Genomic DNA, 18,753 nt, shown 5'->3' with positions numbered 1-18,753 from the left:
TGTAGTTGAAACCCGAGTGGCCTTGGAGGTCAAGGTCACGAGGTGTCCTCGCGAGTGTAGCGGTTAGACGCGAGTCTGTGTTGCTACTGCATTCGCGTTCATCCCATACTTTGTAATCTACATTAGAATATTCTCGTTAGCGTGAACGAATAAACCGAGTGGTAATAATCTTAAAACCTTGGAAGTGAAAAATTTAGCAAGCACTCCACGATCATTTTTTAAAGACAACTAAATGTTGTCGGTTTAATAATGTCCATTGTTGAGTTGATCCGCTACTGCTGAATGGTGAAAGAAGAGCAACGAGTGAAGTAAACAGAGCTCTATGTACACGTATATTTATTATTCTTGAAACATATTTTAAAGGTTCTTCGAAAATTCAAATCCTGAGCAGCAAAGAAACGACCGCCAACATAGCCCCGAGACTGCGCGGCACGCAGGCGGCGGTTGCCCGCGGGGGTTGGCAGCCCTGCGCCGCCGCGCCTGCGCAGTTCGCCGCGGCCGTTGCATCAGGCGCAACATGGCGGCGGCCCTGTATCTGCCCCGCCACGCCACGCCGCGCCAGTCGCCAGCTGCACGTCTCGCCAGCCACTCCGCAGTAAGTACCTACCCGCCCGCGCCGCTATCAGCGCTGCCCGCCAACATGGCCATAGTCGCTGCTCCGCGGTGAACATTATTGTTAGTATGTTCTCGCGATGACTGCTTTGTGAACAGTTAATTAAAAAAAAAATTAGTAGCACATCGGTTATTTTGACAACCTGACAATGAACTGTCATGTCAATACGTATCTACTGCAGATAAATAAAAACAACTTTTATCATAAATTAATTGGAATAAAAAATAATGAGGTTTATAAGTTAAAATATTTGTTACAAATTGGGATATTAATTAAGCCTATTATATTTTTGCGGGTTCGAAATAAGTATTTGTTTTATCTAGCTGGTAATACTCATTACTATATCGCTATTTTTCCCTGCAGACAGCCCTTCAACAATGGTCCCGGTAGTTATTTTTATTAAGTTTTTTATGTCACGTTATTAATCAGGAACATTTTCTAATGTTAAACAATATACATATTTAAAGCTCCTAGCTGAAATTAATATTTTTTTCCCTATAACCTATTCTACGTAGGCAATATTTAAATTCACTAATTTGGCTTTAAAAAGTAGTATCATATCCTCGAAACTAATGTAAGGGCAACAAAAGTTCATGTGAATTTTGAGCTTTATTTTGTGTCCATTTATGTTTTTATTCTTCTTTAAAAGGCAGATGAAGTTTAAAAAATAGATGTAGGAGAGGTGTACCTAAAAGAGTTAATTTTAATCAAGTGAATTTTGATCACGAATTTACATAAATAAAAAGTCAAGGGCCTAAATTTAAGTTCCTTTTTCTAATTGTTAAACATATTGAATTGGTAAACATATGTTGTTAAACATATTGAAAAAAATTGGTATATTTAACGATACAACTTTGTTAATTTAATATAATCGATCGTTTAAAACTTTAAATTTTTTTACCCACTGAATGCACATTAATTATTGAACAGCCTTTGTCTGTAAGTTTTAATTTTCGATAAACATTAATTTGCCTGCAAAATTTTAGATGAAAAAAGTAAATATTTCGTAACCAAGATTTCACCAATATTATTTTAATTTAAAGATTAATTTCTAATAACTGGATATTGACAGGTTCATTTACATTTATAATACCTCGGAAGTCATAATTTGTACGTACACCAGGCCTGTCAATTACTACAGTTTCACAGCCCACTGAAAACCGCAGCGTTTAGTGTTAATCTTCTCTTGTCTAACCTCGAGATGAAGAATTTGCGCAAACTGAGATAATAAAGCTCAAGGATTCGTGTTCATTTATAACCACCAACGATAAGAAGCGTTTAAAAACAAAGTTCTTTCAAAATATGTAATACGTCCATAATGTTTCTTCACGTATTTTATAGATGATGGCAATTTCAACATTTTTTTTAGATTTGCTTTTACGTGTAGGTTTGGATCTATTTACAGCACTGTTTTATCTAGCGCCCATTTTACAAGCATATGACGAATTGTTCCATTTTCGGGGGCAAGAATTATACAAAAAATCTACCTACGGTTATTTATTTTACACGGTGTTATATAACCAATATTTTTTATCATTAATAGAAACTTTATTTATGGACTCTTACAAAAACATGTCTTAAACAAATACCTCGATTTAGAATAATTTACACACACAACTATTTGAATAACTATTTATACAATTATACTTCGTACTCTGAAAATAAAATATTTTCAACAATGCCCTGGAATAAAAATAATAAAAATATTTCAATAAAATATCTCCTTTTATAAAGCTTTGGCGTTTTTTGTGAAATGTTAGATTTAGAAACCAAATTTATCCTTAAAAATACATCGTTAATTTTTAGGTGTTGTTTAGAAGCTCTTAAGTGACTATCAGAACATCATATTAATATTTTTACAAATGTTCACAGAGTTTCAACAATATTAACCTTCTGTGATTACAAAATAAATATGTTACTTTTGGGAGTAAAGAAATACTGTAGAGTTAGAAATTAGAATAAGTATTAAACTTTACCTTCAAACATTAAGTACTTCCCCACTCCATTAACCCATTTTGTACAGTTTTGAAGTACTGAAGATACCATCGCCGATATGTGTATTCTCTCTGACGTAAAATCAAGAAATAAAGTCGCGATGGCCACTGTTTCAAGAACCTCTCAATTGTTTTGTGGTAACAAAATGAAAATAATAAGAGTATTCTTTGCTGGCCATTAGATGCTAGACACCTTGTGTCCGCAGCGCACAACACACTACCGGCAAGCTTATTGCCTACATTTAGGCGTTAGCGTCGCCTGAAGCATAGGCAATACGCCTGCCGCACCTGCGCTGCAAGTGGACGACCAGGCAGCTAGCTGCTATAGCACGTCTCAAACACATTTAGCAGCATGCAGTGCAATGGACATTCGCCTTCTCTTTCCAAACACGCGATTTTCGCCACCAACGCAACCATTGTCTCGGCATGCCTGTTGCCAGATACAGGCCATAGAGCACGATATTTATGATACAACTTGGTAATGTTTCAGAAAAAATTGCATTTATACATGGACATTAAACATGAATAATTGTATGCTGAAAAGAAAAAAAATTAAATGTAAATTCGAAAAATAATGCATCTTAATGTTGTATTTTGTTATAATTTTTACTTGTAAGTGGACGCAACCGAAAGTTACCATCTTGATTTCAAATGCCTTTCTTAATGAAATGTTTTTTTCCAATTTAATTTTAAAATATTGCTATAGCGCATATTTTAATGGAATGCCTTGAAATTAATTCTGTTAGTTGCTACAAATAGATCGCCTGTAGAATAATTGACTTTCAGAATTGAGTTAGTGTTTTCAGAATGGTTACAACTGTAACGACACTGCAGTGTAATGCAGGGTGAGTGCAGTGTGAGTGCAGGGTGATTGCAGGGTGAGTGCAGGGTGAGTGCAGGGTGAGTGCAGTGTGAGTGCAGGGCGAGTGCGGGGAGAGAGCAGGGTGTGCGCAGCTCAGCAGCGACATTGCGGACAGCGTGTTCCACACGAGGACCCAGGGCAAGCCGTGCAGTGTGAGTGCAGTGTGAGTGCAGTGTGAGTGCAGGGTGAGTGCAGGGTGAGTGCAGGGAGAGTACAGGGTGTGAGTGTGCAGGCCAGCAGCGACATGGCGGACAGCGTGTTCCACACGAGGACCCAGGGCACGCCGGCAGAGGGACTGCGCGACCAGTACGCCGACGGCAAGGCGGCCCGGGTCTGGGAGGTGTTCATAGGCGACAAGAACTCCCGCACGCGCCACTACCGCAACTTCCTGGTGGGGCTGCTGCGCCGCAACAACTGCCGCACCGTCCTCGACGTCGCGTGCGGCACCGGGTGGGTCTCCGGGGTGCATGCCCCAGGTCGCCTCTGGCCCCAGCACGCAGTGGTGGATCCAGGGGGTGGGGCACCAGGGGAAGGCGAGGAGAAACAAAACACAACACTAAGATGGCGAAGGAGGGGAGGGGGAGGGATGCGCTGACGCCCGCGGTGAAGCGCGAAGTTTGAAGGCAGCGGACCTGACAGCTTCAGTCTGCTACATTGATATTGCCGACAAAAATGACTGTTTCTGAAACGAATAAAATATTTTAATATAATTAACGAATTTCTTGTAGAATCATAAAATCTGGTGGTTGGATGTTATGTGTAGTGTGAGTACATTAAATACAAATTAAGTAATTTTTTCTCTGGCTATTCTGAAATCCTAGAGTGAACCTCTGGATCCACCACTGCCAACACGTGATGCATGCTACCTCTCCTGCACGATCAGAGCGTGTAGGCTTCGGCCTGAGACGCACTTAGTCTCCCTCCCTGACCCAGACCTCTCCCGCACACTCACAGCTAGAGACCGGAAAAATTCGCGGATTCCTTTCGAGACAGGCTGGAATCCAAAATCTCGTTTAGCTTAATGCTGCGTCAGTGATTGGACTGCAATTTACCTGAAGGACTCTGGGCCAATGGCAAACACTACAACAAAAGAAGTATCGAATCATGAGAATCGCAGTAAACAGGTGTCCCGAGTCGGTAGCCAATGACCAGGTGATAGTTGCCCGAGTACTACGTGGAGAATCGTGGAGTCTATCCTAGTGGTGATTGAAACCGCGAATTTTTCCAGTCCCTACTCATAGCTTCAAGTTAGGTCAGGAAACACTAGGCCAGCCCTGGCCTGGGCGCCAAGGGTGGGCGTACACACGCCACTGCAGGCGGGAGGGTGCAGCTACCAGAGCACGTGGTCATGTCTCACTGACAGATCTCAGTACTGTTGATCTTCAGCAGACTGATTCCAACAGTTAGTCGTAGTATTCACAGGAGAACTTCAGATGAAGTTTGGTTGCGTAAAACTTTGAGTTACTTCATGAAATACAATTATTACAATATTGAAAAAAATTATGTTATTTTTTTAAAAAAAATATGGAGCTATATTAAGATACTTAAATCACGACATGTTGGTGTGATACATGTATTTAGCTTATAATTGTACAAACTAATATATATATTTCACGTATTAAATGTCTCCGGTAGAACAATTTATTACATTAGAAACAGCAGACGAAACAGTAATTAATAAATACTAAAAAACACAAAAACCTAATTATAGCAAGGAACTACAACAAAAGTCACGCCTTCGCAGCCAAAGCTGGAAAAGACTGGCCTAGCAGTTATTTAACAGTAAAAAATGTGTCAAGGTGGACGCAGCTAGCACATAGTTAAGATGAAAAAATCTCTCATCGTATGTATTTGATATTTGGTAAATAGTGTGCTAAGATATATAGGATGTCAATAAAAGAATGTCCCAGCTTCAATGGTAGATTATAACAGTTTGATTTAGACTATTTACAAACAACCATACATTAAATTAAATGTAATCTAACGTAGTTTTTCACACAAATGTTAAATAAGTGCACATTTAGTTATACGGCACACAGCCAACCTAAAATCCAATTCTTTCCATACTTTGGTTAACACGTCTGGAATAATGGAAGCAATAGCCTCTTCAATTCTGTGTTTCAACTCTGGCAAATCATTAGGTAGCAGCGGAACGTAGACACGATATTTTATAAAGCCCCAAAGGAAAAACAAATGCTTGGAGTTATGTCAGGTGAACGTGGAGGCCAGAGAAAAAGAGCTCTGTTGTCTCGACCATTACGACCAATCCAACGGTCAGGGACTTCGACGTAAAACCACTTTCGTACAAAGAGACTCTAATTGAGAGGGCTCCATCCTGTTGCCAAACAAAGTTAACAGGTTCACCCTCTACTGATTGGGGAAAGAGCCATTCTTTCGCGCTGCAAGCCAGGAAATAACAAAGCAGTTTTCGCACGAAACTGTTTGCGTTACTCTTGAATTGTGACCTCGAACCAACACTCCACAAAGCTTGACACTGTTAAAATTAATACATGGGACGTTTTTTCATGGACACACAGTAGGTACAAGCACCAGTAGAGAATGGCGAGCCTGACGGAGTCTGACGGAGCCTGACGGAGCCTGACGGAGCCTGACGGAGCCTGACGGAGCCTGACGGAGCCTGACGGAGCCTGACGGAGCCTGACGGAGTCTGACGGAGCCTGACGGAGCCTGACTGAGACTGACGGAGCCTGATGGAGCCTGACGGAGCCTGACGGAGTTTGACGGAGTCTGACGGAACCTGACGGAGTCTGACGGAGCCTGACGGAGCCTGACGGAGCCTGACGGAGTCTGACGGTGACTGACGGAGCCTGACGGAGTCTGACGGAGTCTGACGGAGACTGACGGAGACTGACGGAGTCTGACGGAGTCTGTCGGAGCCTGACGGAGCCTGACGGAGACTGACGGAGCCTGAAGGAGTCTGACGGAGATTGACGGAGCCTGACGGAAACTGACGGAGACTGACGGAGCCTGACGGAGTCTGACGGAGTCTGACGGAGACTGACGGAGACTGACGGAGTCTGACGGAGTCTGACGGAGCCTGACGGAGCCTGACGAAGCCTGACGGAGCCTGATGTAGTCTGACGGAGTCTGAAGGAGCCTGAGCCTGACAGAGCCTGGCGGAGCCTGACGAAGCCTGACGGAGCCTGATGTAGTCTGACGGAGTCTGAAGGAGCCTGACAGAGCCTGACAGAGCCTGACGGAGCCTGACGGAGCCTGACGGAGCCTGACGGAGCCTGACGGAGCCTGACGGAGCCTGTGTCCTCAGGATAGACTCCATCATGCTGCTGGAGGAGGGCTTTAAGGTGACGTCGGTGGACGCCTCGGACAAGATGCTCAAGCACGCGCTCAAGTCTCGCTGGGAGAGACGGCGGGAGAAGGCCTTCGACGAGTGGGGTGAGTGTCACACCTGGACAAGCACGGCACTCAGCCACTCCGAGCCGTCTGCACTGCAGCAGAGGACAAGCAAACCTTGTCGCTTCAGATGTAGTAGTTAGAGACCGGAAAAATTCGCGGGTTCAATGACCTTCAGGATAGACTCCAATATCCACTACACACTCGGGCAAATGCCAACTGTTCATTGGCTGCTGACTTGTGAGTCGTCTCGACTAGGTGGCCTGTGATTCGACACGTCTATGAGTGAGGGTCTCTAATGGCCCTCAGTCCTCCAAATTAACAGTGAACCAATGGCAGAAGCAGCTCTAAGGCATACTTATTTGAATTTTAGCATAACACGAAATGAATCCGCGAATTTTTCAGGCCTCTTGTAATAGTTAACACACACATTTTTCCTAGAACACCTTTGGCAATTGACTTCAAGTAGTTGAACCGTCAATCAAGGACAATTAAAACCAATCATAAACACGAGAATTAATTGAAATTACAAAGTTTGTTGCAACTAATAAATTGGTGGTCTTTAGCTTGTTATTTTGGCAGTCATAAGTCATAAGTACTTACATCGTGGAACTGCAGTCTAACGATGTTTTGGATTTAGAATTGTCTTCTACCCGTGATTCCATCATTGGGTTTAAGAACTGCCAACGTATGTAACCGTCAAACGTGGACAATGAAACATGGGTTTGTTAACTTGACGCGCGTGCAAAGCTGTAGTTTATAAGCAGCAACTCAAAAATTTATTCTACAAGTCGTAAAAACAATAAAAAAATAAAAATCACGTACCCATCCAAGGAACGTTCTAGAACTTTTAAGAGTATTTTATAATAAATTATTGTATATAAGAGCTGCAATAATGAATATGTATCGAAGAGAAAATCAGTCAAATTATGTAGCTCACAATTATCCTACATGGCATGGACAGAACATACATTTTCTTATTCATATATTTTATAAAATTTTCACAAAGATCTTTTGAATTTTTTTTCTTCCAAAAATTGTAGTAATTTTTCCAGAAAACTTAAAAACAAAAAAAAAATTGTTTTAAACAAAACAATATGTTAGTCTTTGGCTAAATAATTTCACTGTTGAAGAAATTTCTTTAATATTTAAGTAAGGTGTAATATACTGTTGTAACTTATGTACATACTTGTTCTTCTCCTTTAATATTAATTTTTGACTGTTATAATCAGAGTTTTTGACAAAATGTTATAATTTTAATGTAATTTTATTAATTTCTTTTATAACTTTATACTTTATAAATTTAATGTAACAATTCTTGTTTTTTTAAATTTATTTATTTGTCAACTATTACAATTTTAAAAAGTTGACATTAGTCAAAATACCGCAAGTAGATTAAAGTGCCTGGATGTTCTCTTACACAAGCTTGCTTTTGTGAGTGATTAATTTCCTGTTTATTTTAGTGAATTATTGGCAGGTTTAAAAAAGGAAAAAATTAAATAAATTTACTATAAAAAACGCATGTAACTCTGTACACATGATAAAGTGAAACTTCTTTGGAAATTCAAACATCGACTCTAATTTATCGTAAGGCGTAACATGGTAGAGAGATATTAAGAGAGAAAGAAGACAATTTTTTAAATAAACATGAATTAACTAATTAATATTTAATATAACTGCTAAGGAAATAAAAAAATTATTGATAAATCAAAAAATGATCAACTAACAATAAATTTTACTTACTGTTGAAATACTCATACCATAAAGAAAAAACTGTGCATGTTACTGTTTCTTCAAAACAATTCTGCCCGTTTGGCACACGGAAAATCTCTGAACGAAATATGAAACTCGTAACAGGCAGCGCTATCTGTGCGGGAAAAGCAGAGGACTGTCTCAACAGCGCTCTCTACGCTGCTGGTTGAACAAGTCGGAACGCGAGCGCGCTGGTAGCGAATGAAAAAAAAAAAAAATCAAAGCATTCAACAGCTGACTGCATAGGATACCTACATATACATATTTTCTGAAACAACCGCGCATGTGCGCACTCTCTGGCTTAAAAATTTCGTTCATTTTATTTCTCACGGTTCTACTATATTTGTGCACGGGACGAAACATCGCACAAAGAGAAAAAAAAAACGAAAAACGAGCCCGATACCATATATGGCATAGTGCTCTCTCTGTAAGTATCTCTCTGACCAAGTACCTACTTCCACGAACACGTTGCATTGGAACCCGGTGTAGTCGTCGCGCCCAGAGAAGTTTCGCCCGGGCAAGGCGGGAGACGTGACTGTATGTACTGTGCCGCAGTGATCGAGGAGGCGAACTGGCTGACCTTGACCGAGGACCTGGGGGGCGCGGCCGACGGCTTCGACGCGGTGTTGTGCCTCGGCAACTCCTTCGCGCACATGCCAGACCCCACGGGAGACCAGCACGACATCCGGTGAGCGCCGTCGCCCGCGTGGCGTCGATAAGGGCGCGAACACTGGGGGAGTTAACAGCATTACCAGCTCAAAGTACACTGTGTCCGTAAAAAAAAAAACAATTGGTTGTCTGTAAAGTCGGTTTACGGACGATAGTTCAACGTGACAACGTCATAGCAAAACATTGATGAAATTATTGCATACTTTTATGAATAAAATTGAATCATTTTTATTGAATTATCACTATTTTGTATGGATACAAAGAAGGAGTGAAATGAAAACTACAATATAATTGATAAATTTACTTTTACTTGCACTCATTAATTCAAATATGTTTATTACTTTAACGAAGAGATTATTTTGACTATAACTTTTATAAATGTTTGCTATTTAACTTCTTCCAATTTGTGTTATTCTGTTAAGGATAGGACGATGATAGGAAAAGTAGGAAACGAATGGGAGTGTTTCAATTTAATGTGCCTCGAAAAAGTCAAATCGATGGTTGTTCCAATCGAGTGGAAGAGAGATAGATGCGGCGCAAGCGTACAATGAGCGTAACGGGACACAGCGTAACGGAACAATGTGCGTTACGGGACACTTTTTCGTGCGTGCAGCCGGCGTTAATCGATTTATTAGACGTCACGTCAAAAACTGTCCCAGGTCAGGGACTTGGACGCTCAACCACTCTCGTACAACGAGAATCCAGTGGGGAGGGGCTCCATCCTGTTGCCAAATTTAAAGTTTACAGGTTCACTATCTACTGATTTGAGAAATCAGACTCCGGAGTCACCATTTTGCGTATGTGGCACAGCAAGCGAGAAACAACAAAGCAGTATTCGCGCATGCATGGGATAAGTATTCCCATGAACGTTGTCATAACGGTGCCATTGATATTCTTGTGCAACAGTTAAGTAAATATAACGTTTTAATTAAAACCTGGTATTTTCGTTTCTTTGCTGCTTTTTAAAAGTATTTTTAGGCAGTCGCCCCTGACTTAATTAGGGGCATAGCCCGACTCGCATCACTTTGAGTCTACGTACTGTTCTCACTTATTATTGAAATGAATCTGTCTCCTATTTTTGCTTGGGTCTTTTTCAGTTTAGAGTTTAAAGTTTTTTTTATATTTTTTTTTACTATCCTGCGCAAGTTAAATGGCGATTAATATGTTTTGCTCATTGTTATAAATACACTGCGTCGGCATACTACCAAAAATGACCTAGTCCAACGATATCACAAATGAGATTAAATTATTATCTGCCTAATAAAGAGCAGAAGTATAACTCCAAAAAATGCCCAAGTCGGAATATCAATCAGTAATCAAGGCTGGCTATTCTGACCAAGTCTCAATAACTAAAGTATTGTCGTAGCATTCTTTTCTGCCACTTTTTTTTTTAACTTGATCACTCATGGCAGCATATCAACGACCTTTAACCTGACAGAGAATATTTCAAAGAGTTTGGCATCAGCATCAGCATATGGCGAGGCACTCGGTATTTGTTATGCAACAGTTTCGCTAACGACGGAGGTTATCGGCACGCGTGTCTCTGCTCGGAGAGAAAAGAGTGTTTAATCTTCAACGGTCGGAGATAGGAACGTCGAGGTTCGGTCGGAGGTCGGACCAAGGGCCTTAAAAAAAGGCCGTGGCTCTGCGCGAGACGGTGTTGCCAACTTGATGTAAGCTTTTGGACATACGCCATTGCTATGCACATGTATGTCTGTAGAAGAAAACTACAAAAAAACACAAATGATAAAAAACACAAACTAAGCGCAAAATTTCTGTTTTCAGAATATAAACACTACACAATACTCCACAACAGGAATATCGTCAACAAACAAAGAAAAAACAAAGAAAAATGGACTAACAAGAACGAAAAAACCCCCACAAATGATGACAGCACAAAAATACCGAACCCAAAAAATTCAGCACAACAGTTGAAACGAGACAAAAACACAGCAAAACGAAAAGACGAAACAAACACAATAGTTTTCCAAAAACAGAAGAGAACGAAAAAAAAACAACCCACAAATGATGACAGCACAAAAATATTGAACCCAAAAAATTCAGCACAACATTTGAAACGAGACACAAACACGACAAATCGAAAAGACGAAACAAACACAACAGTTTTCTAAAACACAGTGTTGCCAGCATACACGTGTCCGGCGGGGTCGCTGGGGTGGGGCGTGGGGGGACTCCAGACCACCGCGGCGGGGTGGTCGCACCACGAACCACTCGCTGAGGAGAACTGGACTGCTCGCGAGTGGGGAACGTGACGGACGTTGCTCCGAGCCTCAGCCCTCCACTCAGCTCGTCGAAGCAGTGCGCAACAGTGGCGTGCTCTAGAGAGGGCGTCGCGTGACACGTTTCCCTAAAACCCAACAACAATAATATACGTTTAAAACCGGTTCAGTTCTTATTTACGAGTTTGTAACAATTATTATTTTTTTTTCTTGACGTGACAACGTCTAATAAATCGACGAACGCCGGCTGCACGCACGAAAAAGTGTCCCGTTACGCACATGGTCCCGTTACGCTGTGTCCCGTTACGCTCATTGTACGCTTGCGCCGCATCTATCTATCTTCCACTTCGATCTGACTTTTTCGAGGCACATTAAACTTGAAACACTCCCATTCGTTTCCTACTTTTTCTATCATAGTCCTATCCTTAACAGAATAACACAGATTGGAAGAAGTTAAATAGCAAACCTGTATAAAAGTTATAGTTAAATTAATCTCTTCGTTAATGTAATAAACATATTTGAGTTAATGAGTGCAAATAAAATTAAATTTATCAATTAAATTGTAGATTTCATTTCACTCCTTCTTTGTATCCATACAAAATAATGATAATTCAATAAAAATGATTCAATTTTATTCATAAAGCTATGCAATCATTTCATCAATGTTTTGTTATGACATTGTCACGTTAAACTATCGTCCGTAAACCGACTTTACAGACAACCAATTTTTTTTAGCTTAGAGCCTAATGGAAGTTCATAGACAGTAAAATGTCCGTGGGTGCTACGTGGCGTGTTATGACGGCGCCGTGCTTGTGGCAGGCTGGCGCTGCGCAACTTCCGGCAGTGCGTGAAGCCCGGCGGTCTACTGCTGATAGACCACAGGAACTACGACCACATCCTCGACCTGGGCTACACGCCCTCCAAGTGCATCTACTACAACGTGAGTGCCGTCCACCGACGCGCGGCCTGCCGGCGACAGCTAGAGACCGGGAAAATTCGCGGATTCCTTTCGAGACAGGCTGGAATCCAAACTCGTTTAGCTTAATGCTGGGTCAGTGATTGGACCGCAGTTTACCTGAAGGACTCTGAGCCAATGGCAAACACTCAACAAAAGAAGTATCGAATCATAAGAATCGCAGTAAACAGGTAGCCAATGACCAGGTGATAGTTTCCCGAGTACATAGAGAATCGTGGAGTCTATCCTAGTGGTAAATGAACCCGCGAATTTTTCCAGTCCCTAGCAACAGCTCGCTTTCCGACAGCGTGCACTCAGAGAAAGTATTGTTTGCCTCAATAAAACATTTGTTTATATGTGGCGAAATAAAATATATTTTGCTAACTCAAACAAATATTTTGTAGTAGGAAAGATTCTGTTGACCCAAAAAAAAAAAAAAGATTTTGTCAACTCAAATGTATATTTGGTTAGGTGTAACAAATTATTTTTGTTACTTACCGAGTTTGGTTAAACTAACAAAATATTTAGTTCCACCAAGTAGGTATTTATTTTGTCATATATAAACAAATATTTGTTTGATTCAAACAAACCTTTTTCTCTGTGTGTGCGCGCGCACCTTAATCGAAAAGGCACACATCGCTTATTAACAAAATTCACGAGACTGCAAAATAATGACAGTTGACGATATCAATACAGTTGTCTCCTTAATGCTAAACCCCAAACATTTCTTGAGGTAGAATATACAACCAATGAGCATCAACTTCAAGCATTCCATTTAACTATCTGCCAAGCCTTATTCTGATGAATAAAAAAATATGTAGTTTGAGGCAAAAAATTGGTTGATTACAGTATGTCTTCCAGTATTTGTTGCTCCACTGAAGCATCAGACATTTCCTGATCTGTTGCAATTTTTTTTACATTTTAAAATATTAATATATAAGTTTAATTTTAATAATGTAATTTGAAAAAAAACTAACAATCCCTTTTTAACGTGGGGTCATTGAATGGAAAGTCATTGGATTTAACTGGTCATTATATTAAAAGGAAGTACACGTTAGCAGGAATCGCAGATATATCATGAAATCCTTAGTCAATGAATTATATCGCAAACGCAACCCAGTTGTAACGGAGGAGTTTTTAACAGTTTTACAGTAGACTCTCACTGATTAGTAGTAGTTTACACTATTTAACTACACCTGAAGCGAGAAGCCTAAGATGTCCATCAAGTTCTGTCCCTGCCCGAACACGCCCGAATATTCACCTTCGGCCAAACTCGGGATTTGTTTTATTTTTGCGCAGGAAAAATAAATTCAAATATTAAAAGTGGTCGGTTAGGTTAGCTACATTAAAACACTTTAACACACTATGGACGGTTAGTTAGGTTAGTATAGCTACATTAAAATAAACAGAGATATATAAATAAACCCGAGGTTGGCCGAAGGTGAATATGCGGGCGTGTTCGGGCAGGGACAGAACTTGATGCACATCTCAGGCTTCCCCACATGAAGCGCCGGGCGCTCTCGCGCGCGGGACTCGAACCACGACCCTCTCGCCCCGCAGAGCCAGCACATGACGGACATCGTCACCTCGGTGCTGTACGTGAACGGGCGCCCCAGCCTGGTGACCCTGGACTACATGATCGACATCTCGGAGCGGCGCGACAAGTCAGCCGACGACCCCATCAGCGAGGACTCCATCAGGTACACACGTCCAGGGTGGTGCATCGGCGGGAGAAATGAGGAGTACCCGGAGGAAACCCAGGACAGCTTGTCGTTGTGACCGCATTAAGGCCCTCGCCCACCCGGGCACACACGCGGTGTGCAGGGCTTCAGGAAACAACAACGCGATTTGAAAACCACTCAAGATATCCGAGTGGGGTCTGTTTACGAAAAGCATTTAAGACTTCGTTGAGGGCGGAAAAGTACTTTTGTTTTCGGATTAAATTTTTAAACTGTATTTTTAGAAGAGTTAAAATGGCTGAAATGCATGTTTTCAGAATAATTTTTAGGCGTAAAACAACCAGTACAGATTCTTGAAAGCACTTAAGGGACATGCATTACACCTTTATCTTCAATTCTCTGTCATATAATGTTACGGTCACCGCTCAGATCTCACAGTTGTCCTGTGGCGACGAGAAGACTGCGCGCCAGTCCAGAGGAGACACCGCGCTACAAGCACCAGCGAGCGTCGCTCTTATCATCCCGCCTCGCCAACACAGATACACCCCTGACTAGGCGGGCCCCTTAAGGCGGAGTATTACACGCCGTGATGATTTTATTAGTTTCCTCTTAAATTACTACTAGCCGAGAGTTGGTGGGTCGTAAATTGATGTCGAAGCCAGTAGTAGCCTGAGTGATGGAGCGTGTAGTGAATGTAGCAACGTGTACACGTGACCAATCAGCATCAGGGATGAATACCGTTAAGACGAAACGGCAAGAAAATATAAATAAATCGATGAACGCTGGCTGCACGCAAGAAAAAGTATCCCGTTACGCACATTGTTCCGTTACGCTGTGTCCCGTTACGTTCATTGTACGCTTGCGCCACATCTATCTCTCTTCCACTCGACTGTTTATGAAGTGAAGTGAAAAGTTAATGTGGTTTTCATTGCTTATTACAACAACAATTTCGGCAATAAAGGTTAATTATTCTTGCATTTAAAATATCTGATTACTAGTATAATTTAAAGTATTTATTCTTTTATTATTAAAATAAAACTGATTCAGTTCTATTCATAAAAGTATGCAATCATTTCATCAATGTTTTGTTATGACGTTGTCACGTTAAACTATCGTCCGTAAACCGACTTTACAGACAACCATTTTTTTTTTCCTTTTGATTCAGACATTTAAAAAAATCAGGTTTGCATGGTCGTCACCAGACCAGATGCTGGGGACTTGGAGACGAGTGTGACGAGTGTGACATGTGTGTGACGGGTGTGACGCAGCCAGTTCCGGCTGTCCTACTACCCGCACCGCCTGGAGGCCTTCAAGGACATGCTGCGGGAGACCTTCTGCCCGCTCACGCGCCACACCATCTACGGCGACTTCAAGCCCCTGGACGAGATAGAGGACCCGGCCTTCTACATCCACGTCATGCAGACCCCGCGCCTGTCCTGATCCCGCGCGCTTGTCAGCAGTTCACACTCGTGACGGTCCGCTCAGCGCTTCTCTCCAAATGAAATGAAGCATCGTTATTACTAGAGACCGGAAAAATTCGCGAATTCATTTCGTAATAGGCTAAAATACAAATAGTCATACCTCAGCGCTGCCTCTGCTATTGGCTCACAACTAACCTGGATGACTCTGGGCCAATGAGAAACACTCAACCAAAGCTGTATCGAATCACAGGCTGCTACGTTGGGACGTCTCACAAGACAGCAGCAAATGAGTGGGTAAAATTTGACCGTGTGTACGTAGAATTATGGAGTTCATCCTACAGGTCATTGAACCCGCGAATTTTTCCGGTCCCTAGTTATTACCCATAGCTAGAGACTGGAAAAATTCGCGGTTTCAATGACCTCTAGGATAGACTCCACGATCCTCTATGTACTGGGATAAATTGCACCTGCTCATTGGATACTGACTCGTGACACGCGTTACTTGGGATGCCTTGAGATTTGATAATTCTTTTGTTGAAGGTTTTTCACTGGCTTAGAGTCCTTCGGATAAACGGTAGTCCAATCACTGACTCAGCATAAAGGTGTACGAGTTTGGAGTCTAGCCTACCGCGAAATGAATCCGCGAATTTTTCCGGTCTCTACCCATAGCTCGAAATCATTGGTTTTTTGACCCTCTGACCCCCACTCCCCCTTATCTCTAAGGTATTAAGTATAAAAATATTATTGTCATAGGTTCTTTATATATATATATATATTTCAACTTATTCGGACGTCGAAAAGTGGGTCAAAATTGAATGGAAAGATTTTATTACATAGTCCTTTTATACAGGTGAAGCTAATAAAAGCGTGGTAAAAAGGTCTGAACAGCTATTAGCGAAAATAATTTTCAATGGTATATTTATTTTGCAAGAATCATGTTTTTTTGACACTTAAAACGTTTTTGAATAGGAACTTTGCAAAATCTATGTGGTTTTGTTAATACATGTAGATGGGTTAGGATGGTATTTGTGAGATAGATATTATTTCTTTATTTATTTGGTAGAGATTGTGTAGGACATATGTAATATATGTATTTTAAATATGCTTTGTTATAAGCAAATAAAACGTGTACCTGATTCCTGAAGATAGGAAGTTCAAAGTTAAGGCTGAACCTTGTTATAGTTAGTCGTTTTATACCTGAAAGTTTGAGTCAAATAAGTCTTAATAAATAGTTCCTGAGAGTGAGAGAACATTAATGTAAATATAGAACATTAATGATAAGTAATAATACTTCCTGAAGATAGGAGAGTGATTCGTAGTCTATTATTTCTTTATTAAGTTTAATAATATAAATCCTGAAGATAGGAGAATTATTATGCTGTTAGAATAAAACAGTATTAATAAAATTTGTTAAAGTGTTGTAATTTTTTTTAATTTTTAAGAGACTGTGTTTTTATAACCATACCATAAATTCCTCACTAAAGGAGTAGAAGTGAGTTGACAATTTATTCTAGCTACTTAGTTCAGATAGTGTTTTTCAAATAAAGTGTCTTGCATTAATTTTCTTCTTTTTTAAGTTAACATTTAAAGCACAAATTATATACTTTGCAAACTAAAAGCATATTAAATTTTTTTATACACATACGTAAGGCATGTTACATGTCCTGCGTTACATTTAGTAAGAAAACGACATTAATAACTTTAGTTACAGAATTTGTGTAATTCGGCAAGACATAAGGGCTACATTTTTATGTGTAACATTTTCGGGGATCGAAAATTTTCTGTTAAAATACTAATTTATTATCATTATCTCATTTGTGGTTTTAATATATATTGGAACAAAGTTGGTAAATATGATGTAAAATTCAGACTGTGCTACTATTTTTGAATCTGAAATACCATCTAAAAAAATAACTTTTCTTCCTAAATTTTAAAAATGATTTATTGTTTATTGCTACTTAAACTAATAAAAATTGTTTTTATATTTAATAAATCCCGGATGAAACAAACAATTTAGTTAAAAACCTTGAAAAATATATTAATGGAAAGAAAGAATCAAAACATGAGGGATTCACATTAACATGAATGTAAAACATGGACATAAATTAATTTCTTGTATAATTATATTGTTTGTATATACTGATATGTCACATAATTGGTTAACAATTTTAGTACATCGTTCCTAAAGGGCTGTTAATGAAGGGTGCTAAGGTAGAACAATAGTTGATAATGCTTTTGAGGCAGACGATATGTTATTATATGTTCAAGAGTTTAAAATTGTTGTCAGACCTTATGTAATGCTAAGTATGTATTTTTAAGTACACATATTTGTATATTGCTAATCAGTTTTTTAACTAACTAAAGTGCTGATTTCTTCATCAAGAGGAAAGCGTATATTTTCTTTAAATAAGTTTTATAAAATAGGTTTTCTTGCATCAAATGTAATAAGAACATGCAAATGTTGAAATAAACTATATTTAATGCCATAATTTGGGTTTTTTAATTTTTAATTAGTTAAACAGAGGTTAATCTTTCGAAACTGAACTCACTCCTACAATAATATACTGATGATTCACATTCAGCTAGCAAATCATGATTTGCAGAATCTTATTCCTGGTATTAAAAAATCCTATACATAACACAATTTTGAGAAAAAATTTTTTGGAAATGTAATTTTTTGTTCCTGAAATATTAGAATGTTTCTCCATCATTACACAAATGTCGATGGGAACCTTTGTGTCTGTATTGGATGCTACAAACAGTATGAAGTAAGAAATTTAATATCATTACATTATTATTACAGATTTTGAAAGTAACCTGTGTTTCACTATACGGGCTCCAAATATAAGGCTGGTACGAAATAATCGAAGCAGTTTCTGATATAATCGCCAAAAATGATATAGATAGGTAACTATCTTGTTTTCTTGTTGTAAACGTGAAATATATTCCTTATTTATGTCAGTGCTGTATAAAAGTTCGACATTGTGATTGGACTAAGCTATATGCAGTTACTACAGACACACAAATGGAGCGAAGTGTTGTAATAGAAGAAAATGGCACTTTCACGTTGCAAAAATAATAATCCGTTAGTCGGTTTTGTTATCGTTACTCTATGTTTTTTGGGGTGCTGAATCCGAATCTGGAGCTATCCAACAAAATTTCCGGGTTCTTCTTGATGTATTGACAACAAGTAGCG

The 18,753-nt window shown here is 39.8% G+C and overlaps 1 protein-coding gene across 2 annotated transcripts; it reads left to right on the top strand.

The window, feature by feature from the left end:
* Positions 1-511: 511 nt before the first annotated feature.
* On the top strand, positions 512-18,040 carry LOC134534343 (glycine N-methyltransferase). Of its 2 annotated transcripts, XM_063372751.1 has the most exons (7): positions 512-595; positions 3,702-3,919; positions 6,756-6,883; positions 9,149-9,281; positions 12,322-12,442; positions 14,018-14,157; positions 15,405-18,040. In XM_063372751.1, exons 1-7 carry the CDS (start codon positions 518-520, stop codon positions 15,574-15,576), a joined length of 990 nt encoding a protein of 329 aa, XP_063228821.1. In that variant the 5' UTR covers positions 512-517; the 3' UTR covers positions 15,577-18,040. The 2 variants fall into 2 exon arrangements, with proteins under 2 accessions (XP_063228821.1, XP_063228823.1); XM_063372753.1 differs by lacking the exon at positions 6,756-6,883.
* The last annotated feature ends 713 nt before the right edge of the window (positions 18,041-18,753 follow it).

The sequence above is a fragment of the Bacillus rossius genome, chromosome 7 (assembly GCF_032445375.1).
Source record: "Bacillus rossius redtenbacheri isolate Brsri chromosome 7, Brsri_v3, whole genome shotgun sequence".
Taxonomy (NCBI): domain Eukaryota; kingdom Metazoa; phylum Arthropoda; class Insecta; order Phasmatodea; family Bacillidae; genus Bacillus; species Bacillus rossius.
The sequence above is the reverse complement of the archived record's forward strand: the minus strand, read 5'-3'. Positions and strand labels throughout refer to the sequence as shown.

Bases quoted from the DNA above. Each gene is read 5' to 3' on its own strand.
- LOC134534343 (XM_063372751.1), top strand. From the start codon at position 518: ATGGCGGCGGCCCTGTATCTGCCCCGCCACGCCACGCCGCGCCAGTCG. The intron at 596-3,701 runs GTAAGTACCTAC...GTGAGTGTGCAG, and splicing joins GTCTCGCCAGCCACTCCGCA to GCCAGCAGCGACATGGCGGA. The intron at 14,158-15,404 runs GTACACACGTCC...GGTGTGACGCAG, and splicing joins ATCAGCGAGGACTCCATCAG to CCAGTTCCGGCTGTCCTACT.